The 20,030-nt window shown below is 42.0% G+C and overlaps 1 protein-coding gene across 2 annotated transcripts; it reads right to left on the reverse strand.

Moving 5' to 3' along the window:
* Positions 1 to 8,264: 8,264 nt before the first annotated feature.
* LOC143766960 (uncharacterized) lies at positions 8,265 to 18,730 on the reverse strand. Of its 2 annotated transcripts, none has more exons than XM_077254979.1 (6): positions 18,548 to 18,730; positions 18,239 to 18,418; positions 18,032 to 18,155; positions 17,851 to 17,948; positions 17,562 to 17,652; positions 8,265 to 9,827 (listed from the first exon to the last, which is right to left on the reverse strand). In XM_077254979.1, the coding sequence occupies exons 1-6, from the start codon at positions 18,623 to 18,625 to the stop codon at positions 8,383 to 8,385; spliced, it is 2,016 nt and encodes a 671-aa protein (XP_077111094.1). In that variant the 5' UTR covers positions 18,626 to 18,730; the 3' UTR covers positions 8,265 to 8,382. The 2 variants fall into 2 exon arrangements, with proteins under 2 accessions (XP_077111094.1, XP_077111095.1); XM_077254980.1 differs by having other exon boundaries at positions 8,273 to 9,824; positions 18,548 to 18,691.
* Between the last annotated feature and the right edge of the window lie 1,300 nt (positions 18,731 to 20,030).

The raw sequence follows: 20,030 nt of genomic DNA on the forward strand, positions 1-20,030 counted from the left end.
GGAGGGTCTATTTTCCAAAATGGGGTCACTTGTTGGGGGTTTCTACTGTTTAGGTACATTAGGGGTCTGCAAACGCAACATAACGCCCGCAGACAATTCTATCAAAGTCTGCATTCCAAAATGGCGCTCCTTCCCTTCCGAGCTCTGCCGTGCGCCCAAACAGTGGTTTACCCCCACATATGGGGTACCAGCATACTCAGGACAAATTGGACAACAACATTTGGGGTCCAATTTCTCTTGTTACCCTTGTGAAAATAAAAACTTGGGGGCTAAATAATCTTTAGTTAAAAAAAAATATTTTTTATTTTCACGACTCTGCATTATAAACTTCTGTGATGCACTTGGGCATTCAAAGTTCTCACTACACATCTAGATAAATTCCATGGGGGGTCTAGTTTCCAAAATGGGGTCACTTTTGGGGGGTTTCTACTGTTTAGGCACATCAGGGGCTCTCCAAACGCGACATGGCGTCCGATCTCAATTCCAGTCAATTTTGCATTGAAAAGTCAAATGGCGCTCCTTTGCTTCCGAGCTCAGCCATGCGCCCAAACAGTGGTTTACCCCCACATATGGGGTGTCGGCGTACTCAAGACAAATTGTACAACTTCTGGGGTCCATTTTCTCCTGTTACCCTTGGTAAAATAAAAATTTGGAGGCAAAAAGATCATTTTTGTAGAAAAAATGCGATTTTTTTATTTTCACGGCTCTACGTTATAAACTTCTGTGAAGCACCTGGGGGATTAAAGTGCTCACCACACATCTAGATAAGTTCCTTAAGGGGTCTAGTTTCCAAAATGGTGTCATTTGTGGGGGGTCTCCACTGTTTAGGCACATCAGCGGCTCTCCAAACGTGACATGGAGTCCGATCTCAATTCCAGCCAATTCTACATTGAAAAAGTAAAACGACACTCCTTCACTTCCAAGCTCTGCGGTGCGCCCAAACAGTGGTTTACCTCCACATATGGGGTATCGACGTATTCAGGAGAAATTGCACAACAACTTTTGTGGTCTAATTTCTCCTGTTACCTTTGTGAAAATAAGAATTTGTGGGCGAAAAAATCATTGTTGTGAAAACAGAAGCGATTTTTTATTTTCACGGCTCTACGTTATAAACTTCTGTGAAGCACTTGGGGGTTCAAAGTGCTTACCACACATCTAGATAAGTTCCTTAAGGGGTCTAGTTTCCAAAATGGTGTCACTTGTGGGGGGTTTCCACTGTTTAGGCACATAAGGGGCTCTCCAAACGCGACATGGCGTCCGATCTCAATTCCAGCCAATTCTGCATTGAAAGTCAAATGGTGCTCCTTCACTTCCAAGCTCTGCGGTGCGCCCAAACAGTGGTTTACCCCCACATATGGGGTATCGGCGTACTCAGGAAAAATTGCACAACAAAATTTGTGGTTAAATTTCTGTTTTTACACTTGTGAAAATTTAAAAAAATGGTTCTGAAGTAAAATGTTTGCAAAAAAAAGTTAAATGTTCATTTTTTTCTTCCACATTGTTTTAGTTCCTGTGAAGTACGTAAAGGGTTAATAAACTTATTGAATGTGGTTTTGAGCAGCTTGAGGGGTGCAGTTTTTAGAATGGTGTCACAATTGGTTATTTTCTATCATATAGACCCCTCAAAATGACTTCAAATGTGATGTGGTCCCTAAAAAAAACATGGTGTTGTAAAAATGAGAAATTGCTGGTCAACTTTTAACCCTTATAACTCCCTAACAAAAAAAAAATTGTTTCCAAAATTGTGCTGATGTAGACATGTGGGAAATGTTATTTATGAACCATTGTTTGTGACATATATCTCTGATTTAAGGGCATAAAAATACAAAGTTTGAAAATTGCAAAATTTTAAAAATTTGCCATATTTCCATTTTTTTCATAAATAATCGCAAGTAATATCGAAGGAATGTTACCACTAACTTGAAGTACAACATGTCACGAAAAAACAATCTCAGAATCAGCGGGATCCGATAAAGCGTTCCAGAGTTATAACCTCATAAAGTGACACTGGTCAGAATTGTAAAAATTGGCTCGGTCATTAAGTACCAAATTGGCTCTGTCACTAAGGGGTTAATGTGCTGTTTAAGAGCCCCCTGATGTTCCTCTAATGAATCAGCACAAAACATAAAACCACAATATAGGAGTTAAAAAAAAAAATATATATAAGACAATATATGCGTGATAAATACAATAAAATATGCCTTTATTATATTGGCAGACAATAAATACCACAAAGATTAAAATACATATGTATTACAAAATATAAATGGAAATTGTAGCAAAAAAGCGGACAAAGGAAGTGGAAGATAGAATATAAATCATATAATATATTAAACCCTCTGAAAAAAATATAGGACAATGGTGTGCGCATATAATCAGACCTACAAAAAAATATATGTACATATATGTACAGTACAGACCAAAAGTTTGGACACACCTTCTCATTTAAAGATTTTTCTGTATTTTCAGGACTATGAAAATTGTACATTCACACTGAAGGCATCAAAACTATGAATTAACACATGTGGAATTATATACTTAACAAAAAAGTGTGAAACAACTGAAAATATGTCTTATATTCTAGATTCTACAAAGTAGCCACCTTTTGCTTTGATGACTGCTTTGCACACTCTTGGCATTCTCTTGATGAGCTTCAAGAGGTAGTCACCGGGAATGGTCTTCCAACAATCTTGAAGGAGTTCCCAGAGATGCTTAGCACTTGCTGGCCCTTTTGCCTTCACTCTGCGGTCCAGCTCACCCCAAACCATCTCGATTGGGTTCAGGTCTGGTGACTGTGGAGGCCAGGTCATCTGTCGTAGCACCCCATCACTCTCCTTCTTGGTCAAATAGCCCTTACACAGCCTGAAGGTGTGTTTGGGGTCATTGTCCTGATGAAAAATAAATGATGGTCCAACTAAGCGCAAACCGGATGGAATAGCATGCCGCTGCAAGATGCTGTGGTAGCCATGTTGGTTCAGTATGCCTTCAGTTTTGAATAAATCCACAACAGTGTCACCAGCAAAGCACCCCCACACCATCACACCTCCTGGTATTTATTATTCCTAAGTATGTGCACTTTGTTTGTGCTATTGTCTGCCAATAATATATAATAAAAGGCATATTTTATTGTATTATATATTTATATATTTTTTTTTAATCCTATATTGTGTTTTTTTGTTTTGTGCTATACATCACGAGTGGTTAGCCATTCTTTTTCTACCAATTTTTATTTTTCTCTGATTATTTTTTATATTTTATATTATCGGACTGGGAAATAGAGTTGCTATTTTGTTTTATCTCTAATGAATCAGCCACAGCATCCATCTTTTCCTCCAGTGTTGATGTCCGACAAAGATCTACTTTTGATTGAAACGTATTTTTTCTACTACTACACCTGGATGTGGCGCTGTTCATTCATCTTCTGATTGCTGGATTTTCTTCAAGAGGGTTCCTTGGATCTGGAACGAGCGCCCCAATAAAGTGAGAGCTGTCAGCTTTTTCTACATGGGTGCACATTACAGTCTCACCCTTCCGCTGACTCGTCGAGATAATAGCAGCAGTGACTGCAGATCTTCCAGGGTCGCTACCTCTCCTGTCACACGCACACAGAGAGGAGGTAACGACAAGCTTAGGAAGATAACACTCCATACAAGGCCAGTTGATCTGAGGATCACAACCTGGCTTCATATTCCAGGGTCGGTTACTCCACCTGTGGCACGCACACAGAGAGGAGATAACGACAAGCATAGGAAGATGACAGTCCATACAAGGCCAGTTGATCTGAGGATCACAACCTGGCTTCATATTCCAGGGTCGGTTACTCCACCTGTGGCACGCACACAGAGAGGAGATAACGACAAGCATAGGAAGATGACAGTCCATACAAGGCCAGTTGATCTGAGGATCACAACCTGGCTTCATATTCCAGGGTCGGTTACTCCACCTGTGGCACGCACACAGAGAGGAGATAACGACAAGCGTAGGAAGATGACAGTCCATACAAGGCCAGTTGATCTGAGGATCACAACCTGGCTTCATATTCCAGGGTCGGTTACTCCACCTGTGGTACGCATACAGAGAGGAGGTAATGACAAGTGTAGGAAGATGCCACTCCATACAAGGCCAGTTGATCTGAGGATCACAACCTGGCTTCATATTCCAGTGTCGGTTACTCCACCTGTGGCACTCACACAGAGAGGAGGTAACAACAAGTGTAGGAAGATGACAGTCCATTGAGTCCATACAAGATACAAGGCCAGTTGATCTGAGGATCACATCCCTGCTTCTCCAAACATATCCATGGTTCAGAGATGGTCAATGGAGCAGATCTGTATTCTTCCAACCGTGGCTGAAAACCCCTAGGTTGTTTCCTATAGAATGATAGATCCATGTCCCTCGTAATGAAGCCATGATGTAAATCAGCTGCTGTCCTGTCTCTGGTACTTTTGAGATGTATGGATGTCTTGGCAGAATCTCTCTGGCTGTTTCTCTCTGAGTCAATTTATAAAGAGGCATGTAACCTATTTTTAGACTTAACAAATGTTCCTCGTTCAGTCACATAAAAGGCAAGAATGGAGACGAGATCAAGTAGCATTAATTTATTTTTAAACTATTTGCGTAGTTTTTCCCTCTCTGCTTTAGATGTCAACAAATTGGCTCAATAACACAATGCATAATTAGCATATCAGCAAAAATAGTGATCAAGGAAAAGTGCACAATAAAAGTCAACATTCCAGGCTTACACAAGCAAAAATCTGTTTTCTTGACAAACCAGAAATCAACACTTAAATTTGAAAGCCAACATACAGATAACTTTCTATTATTCTTAATTTGCTAAAAATAGTCATCTGGTTAATTAAGATACAATGCTGTATGTCTTCACAATGCAAAAAGTAAAAAAATGTTTTTAAAAGTATATAAAAGTTCAAATTACTACCCTTTTACCCCATTCAAAATAAAACAATAAAAAAACAAACATACTGTATATACTCCAGTATAAGCCGAGGCACATAGTTTTGCCACGGAAAAATGGGTAAGCTTATTGACTGGAGCATAAACCAGGTATGCATTGTCCCCTCATCCCTGTCCTGGTATGTGTGGCTCCCCTGTTGTGTGCATAGTACTCCGTCCTCCCCCTGTTGTATGCATGGCTCCTCCGTCCTCCCCGTTGTATGCATGGCTCCTCCATCCTCCCCTTGTTGTATGCATGGCTCCTCCATCCTCCCCCTGTTGTATGCATGGCTCCGCTCGGCTCCCCCTGTCCTTCTCCGTCCTCCTCACCCTGCTCGAAGTGTTGCTGCACATCCCTGCATCACTGTATTGTCCCGGGACCAGCAGCTTCTTCCTGTGTTCAGCGGTCATGTGGTACCGCTCATTAAAGTATTGAATATGCGCTCCACGCCTATGGGAGTGAAGGCACGTCCATATTAATTACTTTAATGAGCGGTACCACGTGACCGCTAAGCACAGGAAGAAGCTGCCTCACCGAGACAAGAGAGTGATGCAGGGAGGACTTGCAGTGATTGCGTGAGGAGTGGGTGAGTATGATGTGACAGCCGCCGGCTCCTGCAGCTCCCTCTCCCCCATTGAGCCTTTGGGACAATGACTCATGTATAAGCCGAGGGGGATTTTCAGCACAAAAAAACTGCTGAAAATCTCGGCATATACATGAGTATATTCGGTATTTGGTATTGTCGCGTTCCGAATTGCCCTATCTAGCAATATAAAAAAGAATTAACCCGATCGCTAAACGGCGTAATGAGAAAAAAAAGTCAAAACGCCACAATTAAGCTTTTTGGTCACCGCAACATTGCATCTGCACCAAAATGGTATTCATTAAAAATGTCAGCTTGGCACGTAAAAAATAAGCCCTCACCCAACACAAGATCATGAAAAATGGAGATGCTACGGGTATCGGAAAATGGAGCAATTCTTTCATACTTTACCTAATAAAGTTGAGTTGTTTTTACTGATAAATGTTTGTTTTGGGTCGTTTATTTTCTGTATTTGGTTTATCCTATAAAACTCCCACATAGTAGTCTCACCTTGCATGCATGCCGCACGCATCATGTTTTTGTACAATTTGTCAATAATATATATAGGTTCTTCCCGTCTGAGTTATTTTTGAAGGTCAACAAAATACGATTTTCCTGTAATTAATTTCTCACCCTCTAGGTATAATAATGGCTTTTCCCTGTCTGGGATTTTTGCTGTTTATAAAGGTTGACAACTAGTTGGACAAGCCCTTCTCATTCCTCATGTTTGGTCCTGTTAAAATAAAAATCCTCCTACAAACCTCCCATGGTGGCGCCGTTTCACTGGTGTTGGCGCTTGTGTTCTTGGGGCTCTTTTGAGGTTTTTTTGTCATGTGAGCCCTGTGCCCAATCACCGCTGACGTCACTGTCCCCACCTTCGGACAAATCAAGCATCATGAGGCAGAGAGCAGCCGCGGCCCTGGCTTCCTGCTCATGTTCAATATGTCCAAAGGAAGGAGCAGTGAAGCTGCCGCTGATCGGGTGCAGGGCTTGTGTGATGTAACCACCTCACATAAGCCCCGGGACAGTGAATCTCGACACCGCTGAAGTGGAGCCGGCCGCCAGCGGAGTATGAGTGTTTTCATTTTAATTACGCCAAACATGAGGAATGAGTTCACTGAGAAAAAAAAAAAGATACCTATACCGTATTTTTTGGACTATCAGACCCACCTAGGTTTTAGAGGAGGAAATTAGGAGAAAAAAATTGAAGCAAAAATGTGATCAACTCTGTACTTAATATCCCCTATCCTGGTATATATGGTCCCCTCACCCCTATCCTGATAAACATGGCCCCTTCATCCCTTTCCTGGTATGCATGGCCACCTCATCCCTAACCTGGTACGCTTGTCTCCTCATCACTATTCTGGTATGCATGCCCCATCATCCTTACCCTGGCAGGAATGATCACCCTCATCCCTATCCTAGTATGCCTGGCCCCATCCTTATCCTAGTATGCAGGGCCCCATCACTATTCTGGTATGATTGGCCCCCATCCTGGTCCTGGTATGCATGGCCCCATCAGAAAACATAAAAAAAATTACACTTACCTACCCAGTGCTCCCTCGCAGCGTCCTGCTCCGATGCCAGCAGCTGCTTTATGCTTGTAAGCAGCACATGGCAGGGACGTCACAAGCAAAGCACAGCTGCCGGAGTACTCGCCGGGACTGTACACAGAGAGCAGTGAGTATTCATTGCTCTTCAGTAGTGCACAGTGTCAGCCTCCGGCTTTCCTGCTGCTCCCGGCGGTCACGTGTGCCGCTACTTAAGAGAAATGAAAATTCATTGGATTCATTCATCAGGAGATGATTTAATATAGAACTATATTCAAGCAGGACTAGACGAAGAAAACCCTAAAATCATGTATCATGTTATCCGAAACAGTCAGAAAACCAGCCACATATTGGCAGACCCCAGACCTCAAACTATATACTTCATAAGTTTATAAGCCACTCCAGTGTCAGGGATAGTATGTGACAATACAGTATATACCGCTCAGGGAACACTTAACTTTCAGAGATAGTCTCCATATTCATACTAAATAATGGCACAGATCTTCCAGACATTATGATTGCACACATCCCTAGTCTTTATAACAATATTGCACTCATTCCTTGACAGACCGCAGCATGGCCATTAGTTAGAAGCTGCTATTGATCTTTGGAGCAGTAAGTTTTCCCTGAGTGGTACATATCGGGCCATCTGAAAACGGAGTTTAGTCTAGGACAATTTGTCTGCGCTACTAATTAACAGATGTTACAATACCAAACTATGGCAGTCCCTATAGGAGAAAAACACAAGAATTATACTGTATTGTCACATACTATCTATTCCTGACACTGGAGTGGCTTATAAACTTACTAAGTATATAGTTTGAGGTCTGGGATCTGCCAATATGTGGCTGGTTTTCTGACTGTTCCAGATAACATGATACATGACTATTTTTTTTTAGTCTAGTCTCGCTTGAGTATAGGTCAATATTAAATAGTCTCCTGATGAGTCGCCTTTGGTGAGGATGATGAAACCCATAGAAATGAGAGGCTTGGAGAGTGAGTGTGTATACGTCACCTCACCCTATATACTGAACTGTGAGGTACATGTTTTTTCTATTAGTCACCTACTGACTAACCTTCAGGGGAGGAATTGTGGGTATAATTTTACATTTGGAATAAATAAAGTTTAGTTTTATCCTTTTGTCAGCAAACATGAGGAATGACAAGACACAACCCATTTAAGAAGACTCAATTTTGGTTAAACTATTCCAACATTATGAACATAAAAAAGGCTTCTCCCCTATGTGACGCCTCTGATGTTTATTAACAGTTGATTTCCAAGTAAAATATTTCCCACATTAAGAAAATGAAAAGGGCTTCTCCCCTGTGTGACTGCTCTGATGTCTAACAAGATGCCATTTCCGGTTAAAACATTTCCCACATTCTGAACAAGAAAATGTCTTCTCCTCTGTGTGACTGCTCTGATGTCTAACAAGAAGCTCTTTCCATTGAAAACATTTCCCACTTTCTGAACAGGAAAAAGGCTTCTCCCCTGTGTGGGTTCTCTGATGGCGATCAAGATCTGCTTTCCATTTAAAACATTTCCCACATTCTGAACATGGAAAAGGCTTCTCCCCTGTGTGAGTTCTATGGTGCCTAACCAAATCTGATTTCTGGTTAAAACATTTCCCACATTCTGAACATGGAAAAGGCTTCTCCCCTGTGTGAGTTCTCTGGTGAATAACAAGCAGTGATTTACGTGCAAAACATTTCCCACATTCTGAACAGATAAAAGGCATCTCCCCTCTGTGAGTTATTTGGTGTGTAACAAGATTCCCTTTATGGTTAAAAGATTTCCCACATTCTGAACATGAAAAAGGCTTTTCCCCCGTGTGATTACTATGGTGCCTAACCAAATCTGATTTCTGGTTAAAAGATTTCCCACATTCTGAACAGGAAAAAGGCTTATCCCCACTGTGAGTTCTATGGTGCCTAACCAAATCTGACTTCTGGTTAAAACATTTCCCACATTCTAAACATGAAAAAGGCTTCTCCCCTGTGTGAGTTCTCTGGTGAATAACAAGCAGTGATTTACGTGCAAAACATTTCCCACATTCTGAACATGAAAAAGGCTTCTCCGCTGTGTGAGTTCTCTGGTGAGTAACAAGCCGTGATTTACGTGCAAAACATTTCCCACATTCTGAACAGGAAAAAGGCTTCTCCCCTGTGTGAGTTCTTTGGTGGGTAACAAAATGTGATTTCTGGTTAAAACATTTCCCACATTCTGAACAGAAAAATGGCTTCTCCCCTGTGTGAGTTCTATGATGATTAACCAAATCTGATTTCTGGATAAAACATTTCCCACATTCTGAACATGAAAAAGGTTTCTCCCCTGTGTGAGTTCTCTGGTGAGTAACAAGCAACGGTTTACGTGCAAAACATTTCCCACATTCTGAACATGAAAAAGGCTTCTCCCCTGTGTGAGTTCTCTGGTGAGTAACAAGCAATGATTTACGTGCAAAACATTTCCCACATTCTGAACATGAAAATGACTTCTTTGCTTTAGGAGCAGTTCGTTTTTTAATGCCTCTTTTGTGACTTTGATTTTCCTTAGTAGTCAGTAATGAATCAGAAGATGGGACCTGTTTCATAGGATCAGATGACAGATCTGTGCTGTGAATGGGTGATGATATATCTGGAATAACAGCAATCATTTCAGTTGACTCTTGTAGGATCTCAAGATCATCAGATTTAAAAATTGAAGATGTCAGCTGTCCCTCTGATCTCCTGGTAGAGTCATCTGCTAAGATAAAAAACAACTATTATTTTTTAATAACATATCCTTGAGTTTTATATTTTTGAACATTTCTACTTAAACTGTCCATAAAAATTGGAAGCTATGTAAAAAAACTTTATTTACCAAGACTGACAGTTCACAGTCACATGTTTGGGGGTTTCCACTGTTTAGACACCTCAGGGGCTCTGACAATGTGACATGTCACCCACAAACAATTCCAGCAAAATCTGCTCTCCAATATGGCGATCCTTTTCTTCTGAGCTCTGCCATGCGCTCAAACAGTGGTTTACCCCCACATATGGGATGTCAGCATACTCGGGACAAATTGCACAACAACTTTTGGGTTCCAATTTCTCCTGTTACGATTTGGAAAAAAACTGGAGTGGAAAAAATATGATTTTTTATTTTCATGGCTCTACGTAATTAACTTCTGAGTAGCACTTGGGGGCTCAAAGAGCCCACCACACATCTAGATAAGTTCCTTGGGGGTTCTAGTTTCCAAAATAGGGTCACATGTTTGGGGGTTTCCACTGTTTAGACACCTCAGGGGCTCTCACAATGTGACATGTCACCACAAACAATTCCAGCAAAATCTGCTCTCCAATATGGCACGCCTTCCCTTACGAGCTCTGCCATATGCCCAACAGTAGTATTTTCCCACATATGGGGTATCGGCGTGCTCAGGAGAAATTGCACAACAAATTGTATGGAGCAATTTCTCCTGTTACCCTTATGAAAATGCAAAATATGGAGCTAAAAAATGATTTGTGAAAAATGTTTTTTTTTTTTATTTCCACGGCTCTACGTTTTAAACTTCTGTGAAGCACCTGTGGGTTCAAGGTGCTCAATACACATCTGGATAAGTTCCCAAAGGGGTCTAGTCTCCAAAATGGTGTCACTTGTGGGGGTTTCCACGGTTTAGGCACATCAAGGGCTCTCCAAATGCAACATGTTAACCGCTAATTATTGCAACATATTTTATATTCAAAAAATCAAATGGCGCTCCTTCCCTTCCAAGCCCGGCTGTGTGCCCAAACGGTAGATTTCCCCCAAATATGGGGTATCGGCATGTTCAGGAGAAATTGCAAAACAAAATGCATGGTCCATTTTCTCCTGTTACCCTTGCAAAAGTAAAACAAATAAGTCTAAAGGAAAATTTTTATTAAAGTAAGGCTGGTTTCACACTTGCGTTTTTTGCCGCTGCGTTTTTGCGCTAAAAAACGCATGCTTTTTTTTCTATACTAAACATTAAAAACGCATGCGTTTTTTTGCATGCGTTTTGACGTGTTTTTGGCAACGCATGCGTTTTTTAATGCGTGCGTTTAGTTGCAGAAATGCAACCTGTAGTAATTTTTAGCGGCGTTTTTTTGCGGCAAAAAAATGTATTGATGTCTATGTAAACGCATGCATTTTTAAGCACATGCATTTGCATGCGTTTCTATAGAAAAACACAAGAAAACACAAGAAAAAACAAGAAAACTCTAACCCTAACCCTTGGGTTACTAGGGATCCTAACCCTAACCCTGGGGATCCTAACCCTAACCCTTAGGGTTAGGATCCCTAGGGTTAGGGGTAGGGTTAGGGTTTGGATCCCTAGGGTAGTGGTTAGGGGTAGGGTTTGGATCCCTAGGGTTATGGTTAGGGTTTGGATACCTTTATCATCTTGATGGTGGGGGGTGGCTTATCAGTGACCTGGTGACCAGGACATTCTTCTAATAAAAAGCTACCCTTAACCGTAACCCTAGGGATCCTAACCCTAACCCTAGCTAATTCTATTAATAGTGAGTTTTCTAGTTGATTTTGATGATTGGCAGCTGTCACACACTTCTCAGCATGCGTTTCAAAAACGCAAACGCAGGAAAAACCGCATGTAAACGCGTCAAAACGCCGCGTTTTTTTTCTGCATGCAAAAACGTATGCGTCTAAAAAACGCAGCGTTTGCACGCGTTTACATGCGTTTTTTCACCACCTGCGTTTTTTTTAAAAATGCTGCAGATCAAAACGCAAGTGTGAAACCAGCCTAAATGTTTATTTTTTCCTTCCATATTCCATTCATTCCTGTGAAGCACCTGAAGGGTTAATAAACTTCTTGAATGTGGTTTTAAGAACCTTGAGGGGTGCAGTTTTTATAATGGTGGTGTCTCTTCTGGGTATTTTCTGTCATATTGACCCCTCAAATTCACTTGAAATGTGGTCAACTTTTAACACTTATAACTTCCTAAGAAAACTTTTTTTTTTTGCAAAATTGTGCTGATGTAAAGTAGACATGTGGGAAATGTTATTTATTAACTATAGACGGCCATTTGAGAATAGTCCAATGTTTCCCTGTTAGCCATTCTTGGGTGTTTTTAGCTGTGTGTTTTGGGTCATTATCCTGTGGCAAGACCCATGACCTGTGACTGAGACCAAGCTTTCTGACACTGGGCAGCACATTTCTTTCTAGAATCCCTTGATAGTCTTGAGATTTCATTGTACCCTGCACATATTCTAGACACCCTGTGCCAGATGCAGCAAAGAAGCCCCAGAACATAACAGAGCCTCCTCCATGTTTCACAGTAGGGACAGTGTTCTTTTCTTGATATGCTTCATTTTTCCGTTGGTGAACATAGAGCTGATGTGCCTTGCCAAAATGTTCCATTTTTGGCTCATCTGTCCATAGGACATTCTCCCATAAGCTTTGTGGTTTGTCAACATGTAGTTTGATAAATTCCAGTCTGGCTTTTTTATGATTTTTTTTCAACAATGGTGTCCTCCTTGGTCATTTCCCATGAAGTCCACTTTGGCTCATACAACGACGGATGGTGTGATCTGACACTGATGCTCCTTGAGCTTGATGTTCACCTTTAATCTGTTTAGAAGTTGTTCTGGGCTCTTTTGTTACCATTCGTATTATCCAACTCTTTGATTTGTCATCAAATGTCCTCCTGCAGCCACGTCCAGTCCCATGGATCTTACATTTCTGAATAATATGTGCAACTGTAGTGTTAGGTGTCAAGTTCCCCCCTGTGCACAGGGGGAATCTCGAGCCATCTGCGCTGCGGTCTCCCATCCTTCTCCAGCCGCAGTGGAGCCTGCTCAGCGGAGACGTTGGTTCCAGCATCTGGCACAGGCAGATACTCTGTGCTTGGTTACGGCTGTTCTTCCAGGTTCTGCAATTATAGCCAGTACTGGTTAGCGGCGAGCAGACGTCTCTGGGACTAAGTCCTGCTTTTCCCCTTCTGAGCATGCCCAACGTAAGACCTCTCATTGGAGGTCAGGGGTCACATGCTCAGGTACTGCAGCAACTCCCATTGGTCCTCTAGGAAGGTCTTGAAGTTGCTCAGGTACTGTGGCAGCTCCCATTGGTCCTCTAGGAAGGTCCTGAAGTTGCTGCAGCTATAAAAGGTTCATATGGCCGCATGGCCATGCGCTAGTATCAACATGTGTATGATCTTTTCTATTGTGGTCACGGTTGTATGTGGACATGGTTTGGCTGAAATAAGCCCCTAGAATACCGGCACCTCCGGTGAGGAGTTTTGTATGAATGTATTCAGGGCTGGCTCATAGCCTCTAGAATTCTGGTTCCACCAGAGAGGAGTGTTTTGTGTGCTTCTCTGAGTGCGTGACCACTGACTGCCATCAGCTCAGCAGTTACCGGTGTTCCCGTGATGTTAACAGGGCACAGCGTCTTCTTTCTGTGCGACTCTGTGAAGTAACAGAGTTGGCTTATACCGCCGTCATTTGCGAGCAGCAGGTTCCTCGAACGCACCAATAATAACATCTATATTTACTCGGTGCATTCCGCTAGCCCTAACATGTAGTCACAGGAAATTTAAGCTGCTTGGAGAAGGCCTTATAACTTTTAACTTTAACATGTTTGTCTATAATTTTCTTTCTAATCTCCTGAGACAACTCTTTCCTTCGCTTCCTCTGGTGCATGTTGACTGTGATACACATCATGTCACCCAACAGCACAGTGAGTATCTGTAGCCCTATATACAGGCCACTCACTGATTCTAAGATTGTAGACACCTGTGATGCTAGATAGTGGACACACCGCGATTTAACATGTCCCTTTTGTCACATTATTTTCAGGGGTACCATCATTTCTGTCCAGGCCTATTTAATGAGTTTTATTTTTCTTTAAATTCTGTGGAAGCATGGTGAAAAGCAATGTCTGACTTTCATTTGTTCATTTTCATAGATCTTTTATTTCTTATTACTTTTGTCAGATTCAAGTTACTTCTGTCACCATTGTGGGTTTTTCTGTCATTAAACGAGGAGTACCAACAATTTTGAGGAAAAAAAATAAGCTCACCATGTCTTTTATCTTGACCTCCTGTGTGATCACCAAACACCTCGCATGGACCAGGGTGAAGTAGCCACAATGAATCCAACAGAAAAGCGGATCATGACTAAGACCACCAGGTCGAAACTCGTAGATCGTCACTATAGCCAGTGTGCACTGAGTGCTGGGTACCATATATATGGATATATTTTTAATTTATTTTCATTAAAAGTTATTTTTTACCTTCGTCACTTGCTGGACACACCTGCTTTTCTGTTGGTACCAACAATTTTGACCACATATGTATAGATGATAACCCTCAGTGAATTAATTTATAAAATGGAATCACTTTATGGGTATTTCGACTATTCTGGCTTTCCATCATTTAGTCATATTAGGGCTTCTGCATATGGTGTGTCCAATCTCATCTGGGATCTATTCCTGCTGAACCACACCCTACTAAAGCTCAAAGCACATGGCCGGAATCTGCTAGAATCAGCGTTGTTCTCCTCTGGTTCAGTCCTCTGTGCTCAGCTTGTGGCTTGTGTATTTGTTTCCTGTTGTGACCGTGGCCCGTTTACTGACTACTCTTGTGTCTTCTGATTCTGTATTCTGTCCTTCTGGTTCTGACCCAGCTACCTGACTATTCTTCTTGCCATCTAATACCACAGAATAGCAGGTATCACCATGGTCCAAGCCTAGGGGTCCCAGTGTAAGTCCAGATCCATGTAATGGTGTTAAGGGCGATGAGCAAGGCAATCCTTGGGATATGGAGAGCAGAGAAGATAGTGCCAAGCATGTTCATGGGGGAGATCTTTTGAGCTGCCAGTTGACCATGAACAGTGCTCCCAATACATTGTGTCTGCAAACTATTCCAGCTAGATCTGCATTCAAACAGCTAAATGGCGCTCCTTCCCTTCTGAACACTGCCGTGTGCCCAGAGAGTAGTGTACAATCGTATGTGGGGTATTGTGAGAAGTTGGGAAATAATTTGTAAGATCCATTTGTTTTCTATTATCCTTTGTGAATAATTCCAAAGTTATCCCCACATAAAGTGACACACGTCAGATTGTAAAAATGGGGCCTGATTAAGAACACAAAACTGGCTGTGGGAAGAGAATAAATCGGAGTATTCTGGACACTACTGTAATCAGAAACTGACTATAGACAATAACATCTACTGAAATAATCAAACTGAACAGTCTCCATCAGTAATAAATGAGGAGCTAGTGGTGAAACCTCTCTGGGGTAATTAGAGCACGGGGCTCGGGGACTTCACAATCTAAACTATCGGAAGCTCCAATATTTTCTGTCAGATGAGTTTCAAGAAGAAATATTACACATTTATAGAGAACTGTGTATAATAGTGCGGAGCGGAGATGTCTTATAGGGAACCTGTCAGCAGGATTGTGCTCAGTGACTACAGACACTGTCAGGTCGGTGCCGCTATACTGATTACACCGATACCTGGTGATGAAATCCGTCTTGTGGTTGTTGTTTAATCTGTATTTGTAGTTGTCAGTTAATAAAATTCTCATGCTCTGGGGCGGGGCTTTGTGGTGTTCTGGGGCGGGGCTGTGGGCGGGGCTTTATGTGGTGCTCTGATTACATATTCATCTGTATTGGCTTATGACAGGTCACTGATCCCTAACTGACCTGCCCCCCATTTTACATAATCCATATAATAGTGTTGATATTATTGGTGATAATGCCTATAATATTGTGGCTATTGTGAGGCTTAGAAAAAAACTTACATTCAGCAAAATGTCACCGGTGATGGTGGCGCCTGCGCAGTAGCATCTATAAATAAGAGATACATATTACTGGACAGGCGCCGTTGGTGAAATTTTGCTGCATGTTATTTTATTTTTTTCTAAGCCTCCCAATAGCCACAATATTATAGGCATTATCAACAATAATATCAACACTATTATATGCATTATGTAAAAATGGGGGGCAGGACAGTGAGGGATCAGCGACCTGTCATAATCCAAAACAAATACATATGTAATCAGAGCAGCACATAAAGCCCCACCCCAGAGCACCACGTAAAGCCCCGCCCACAGCCCCGCCCCAAAGCACCACAAAAAGCCCCACCCCAGAGCACCACATAAAGCCCCGCCCACAGCCCCGCCCCAGAGCACGAGAATCTCATTAACTGAAAACTACAAATACAGATTACACAACAGTAAACCAGAGCTGCATTCATTTATGGTGGACCATTGGAGCTACTATGAATCCTGACCAGAAGAGTAGAGAAAATAATATTGCTCCCCATTTCAGGAGAGATTGTGCAGTAATCTGAATTTCTTAGCATCAAAAACAATGTAATTTATGAGGTGGAGTGAATCCATGAAACCAGGGCTGGAGCCAACACATCTCCTGCAGGCGGGAATAAATGTATATTACAGCCATCAGCCACGCACAGCTCAGAGATATATCATGGCACCGGTGTGATGGGTTTATGTAGATTATCACAATCCTCCTTGAAGTTAGTCGGTATTAATACAAATTGAAAAGTCAGGATAAAGGGAAACTCTGTTATTGTCCAGAATTCACACTTGGCCTCACTGCACATTTAATGTTTTTGATCATAAAAGTGAAGTTTGGCCAGAAAGACGGGACCTGGTCTTGTAGGGACCATATGATCACATTCAGCAGCACAGAAGGGAGAGAAGGGAGATTCATCCGATAAGATCTCAGGGGTCTAGGAAGCCAACAGCATCATTACCCTCCGCTTTCTCTTACAGGCCCATCAGAATATTTATCTTCAAGTGATTTTCTACCTTGTCAGCACATTCTACGTACACTGTCATTTGGCTTTATAGTTTACAGATCTGGGCAGGTAACGGTCAGCATCTTCTAATGTGAAGGAGAGAATGGCTAATGAAATCATTTATTAAACCTCAAATAAGTCAGTTCAGATACGGTGTACCAAGATGGCGTCTGTGTCTTCAGACAACACCCTGGAAGGAATCCTTGGAATGCAGAAGCTAAGATACTGGATACCATATATGGAAGTGAAGTTGAAATGGACCTATCATAGACTGACACTGGCTCCTCAGAAGATTGTGTGACACCATTTCCTGTCTCTGTCTTGACAATAAACTTCAGTTGTGTGCAAGCCTTTGCTGAGAAAGGAGTATACATCTAACTCTGTGCTCGGTGTGACTCTTTAAGTGTGCACTCGGCCTATATTGGGTCAGGTACAAGCAATCATATAGATCTCGCTTTAAGGGATCAACCTCACACTAATACCAGGGGGTAGGTGAATCCTCCAGGTTGAAAGTCCTATAGAAAAGGGCTTTCAAAGCCCAAAGTCATTTGAACAGTTTTGGGTGGAGGAGAATGTTGTGGTCTAGAGGTAAAATGGTGATCATGGTGATACGGCCGGACTACACCACCGATAAAGCAGCCACAGCCGGTGATGAGAAGAATCTGTGACCTCTCTGCATTTAGTTGTTACTACTCACCTGGGTAGTCATATGTGGGAATCTCCTCTTTACACCACTCATCCCCCCTCACATATGTCTCTGTAGTATTAATATGGGTCAGATCTTCACCCTGAAACAAATATTATAAAAGTCACCGACAGATGGAGAAGTCCCATCTATGATCAGCTCTAATCCTGCCATCTCCACCGCTCTCATTACACAAGTATAAAACATATAATACTGGTTGATAAAACAAGACTGAGCACAAGACTTTCACCGGCGTCTACACATCATAGGGGAGATCTCCTGACACCTTCTCTCCATCTACCTGATGATCCTGAGGAGCATTGGGATCTTCTTGGTTACAGTCCTGTGGAAGAAGAGGATGGGGACATCTCTCTGGTGTTGTCCTCTTACTGGATAGATCTGGAGGACACATATACAGGGACTGAATTCAATCTATATATACAGATAATTATAGGCCGTGTGTATTTAGTCCTGTCTATTACCTGGAGATGTGAGGGGCTGGGGAACCTCCATTATGACGTTCTTGTACAGATCTCTGTGTCCTTCTAAATACTCCCACTCCTCCATGGAGAAATAGACAGCGACATCCTGACACCTTATAGGAACCTGACACATACAATGATACTGTCATCCCCCCTATCCCTTCATAGTGTTACTGTATAATGTCCCAGCATTCCCAGCAGTGTCACCTCTCCAGTCAGCAGCTCAATCATCTTGTAGATGAGTTCTAGGATCTTCTGGTCATTGATGTCCTCATGGATCAGGGGGTTAGGTGGAGGCCCCGTGATTGGGCTCAGGGGTCTTCCCCATCCCTCAGACACAGGGTCCTGACAGCGATCACTAGAGGTCTTCTTCACCACTGTGTAATCCTGGTAATGGAGAGACACATTAATAAATCTCACTACAGACATTTCCAGAGTCCTCACCTCTCCAGTTCTGTCCATCTGTTATTCCCATAGATAAGAATGATGTAATGTGACGTCATCAGAATCTCTCACCTCTCCAGTAAGCCGGAAGAGGATCTCTAGGGTGAGGTGTAATATCCTCTCCGCCATCTTGTCTCTGTCCATATCCATCCTTGATGGGTAAATCAGGTAAATTCTCTTTTGTAGAAGATCTTCACTGAGAGGATCCGATATTGTAGAGACCTGAATGAGAAGATGAGCCGATGTAACATCATAAGAATCCTGTGTAATAATACAATTACTGGTGATAATAAGGGAAACATATGAGGAGATTTATTACTTTACAGTATTTAGTTTCCCTCTTTACATCTACTAATAAATCCTATATATTTAGGCCACAGACAACAAGCAGTTTCCTCCTCGGAGTCGGCAGCTGAATACGTTCCTCATAGACTCATCTTCCATAACGCTAATTCTCGTCTCATTTACCGACCCTGGAATCGGCATTAGCAATACTGCAGGAGATATTCATTACACGACATGAGAAATAACTACTTCATGATGAGGACGACATCTTCATCTTCTACTACGGCTCTAGAGACATATTTGGCCAGAGTCGGTCACTGACTCCATCACCACCGGCCGTCTATATGAAGGTTTCCGGTCTTCCCCGCACTGTAATCTTCTATCACGTTAGATCTCAGCTCTGATTCACACACAGAAGTTTGAGGCTTTTAGAAAAGCTTTTTTGTTTCCACAATCAACGCGGACAGAAATGATCTGATCCCAAAGTCTCCTGATTTATGGGGATTATTTCTGGCCTTAGGCTTTCCTATATTACAAGAAAAACACCAGAAAAGAAACAGATATTGAAATGTTTCTAAAGAAAATTGGCTCCAATAATTCTTGTAAAAAGAAAAAAACATGGAAAAAGCAGAAGACACATGTGGTGAAACGTGTGTGTGTGTGTGTGTGTGTGTGTGTGTGTGTGTGTGTGTGTGTGTGTGTGTGTGTGTGTGTGTGTGTGTGTGTGTGCGTGTGTGTGCAGTGACCTATGTATAGGTATTGTGTGACTAGTAAAATCTGTCCTGAAAGCTGCCGGACTCACCCAGGTGTTAATATGTATTTTCCTGAGACAAGCAGACTTCTTTCTCCAAATCTCACCAGGGGGTCTAGCTAGGACCAAGAAGAAAGGGTAACACTTGACACCTCCTAGCTCTTGGAAGAGAGATGTCAATTACAACCTGATAGTATCTCTGTGAGAACTTTTACACAAAGGATCTCAAGAGAAAATAATATAATCATTGGTAGTGTGGCCATGGTCCAATCAAAAACAAGCAATTATGATATTAAGCTGAGGGGCTGGTCTAGAAATCTGACCTCCAGACCAAAGCTATAAATTAGACCTGTATACCTAGAATCGTGTTCACATGCGAGGGCAGCCTGAGAAGCTAATGTGTTCCACCAACTCCATATTCCCCCCCCCACAGGGAGCAGAAAGCAGACTACCAAGTTGCATGATTTCTGTATGTTTTCTCCTGTTTATTTTATACTGTTTTGCATAAGCTGTATGTCT

This window comes from Ranitomeya variabilis, chromosome 4 (assembly GCF_051348905.1).
Source record: "Ranitomeya variabilis isolate aRanVar5 chromosome 4, aRanVar5.hap1, whole genome shotgun sequence".
Classification (NCBI taxonomy): Eukaryota; Metazoa; Chordata; class Amphibia; order Anura; family Dendrobatidae; genus Ranitomeya; species Ranitomeya variabilis.

Bases quoted from the DNA above. Each gene is read 5' to 3' on its own strand.
- LOC143766960 (XM_077254979.1), bottom strand. From the start codon at position 18,625: ATGGATATGGACAGAGACAAGATGGCGGAGAGGATATTACACCTCACC. The intron at 18,156-18,238 runs GTGACACTGCTG...TGTATGTGTCAG, and splicing joins TTGAGCTGCTGACTGGAGAG to GTTCCTATAAGGTGTCAGGA. The intron at 17,949-18,031 runs GTAATAGACAGG...TGTGTCCTCCAG, and splicing joins CCAGCCCCTCACATCTCCAG to ATCTATCCAGTAAGAGGACA.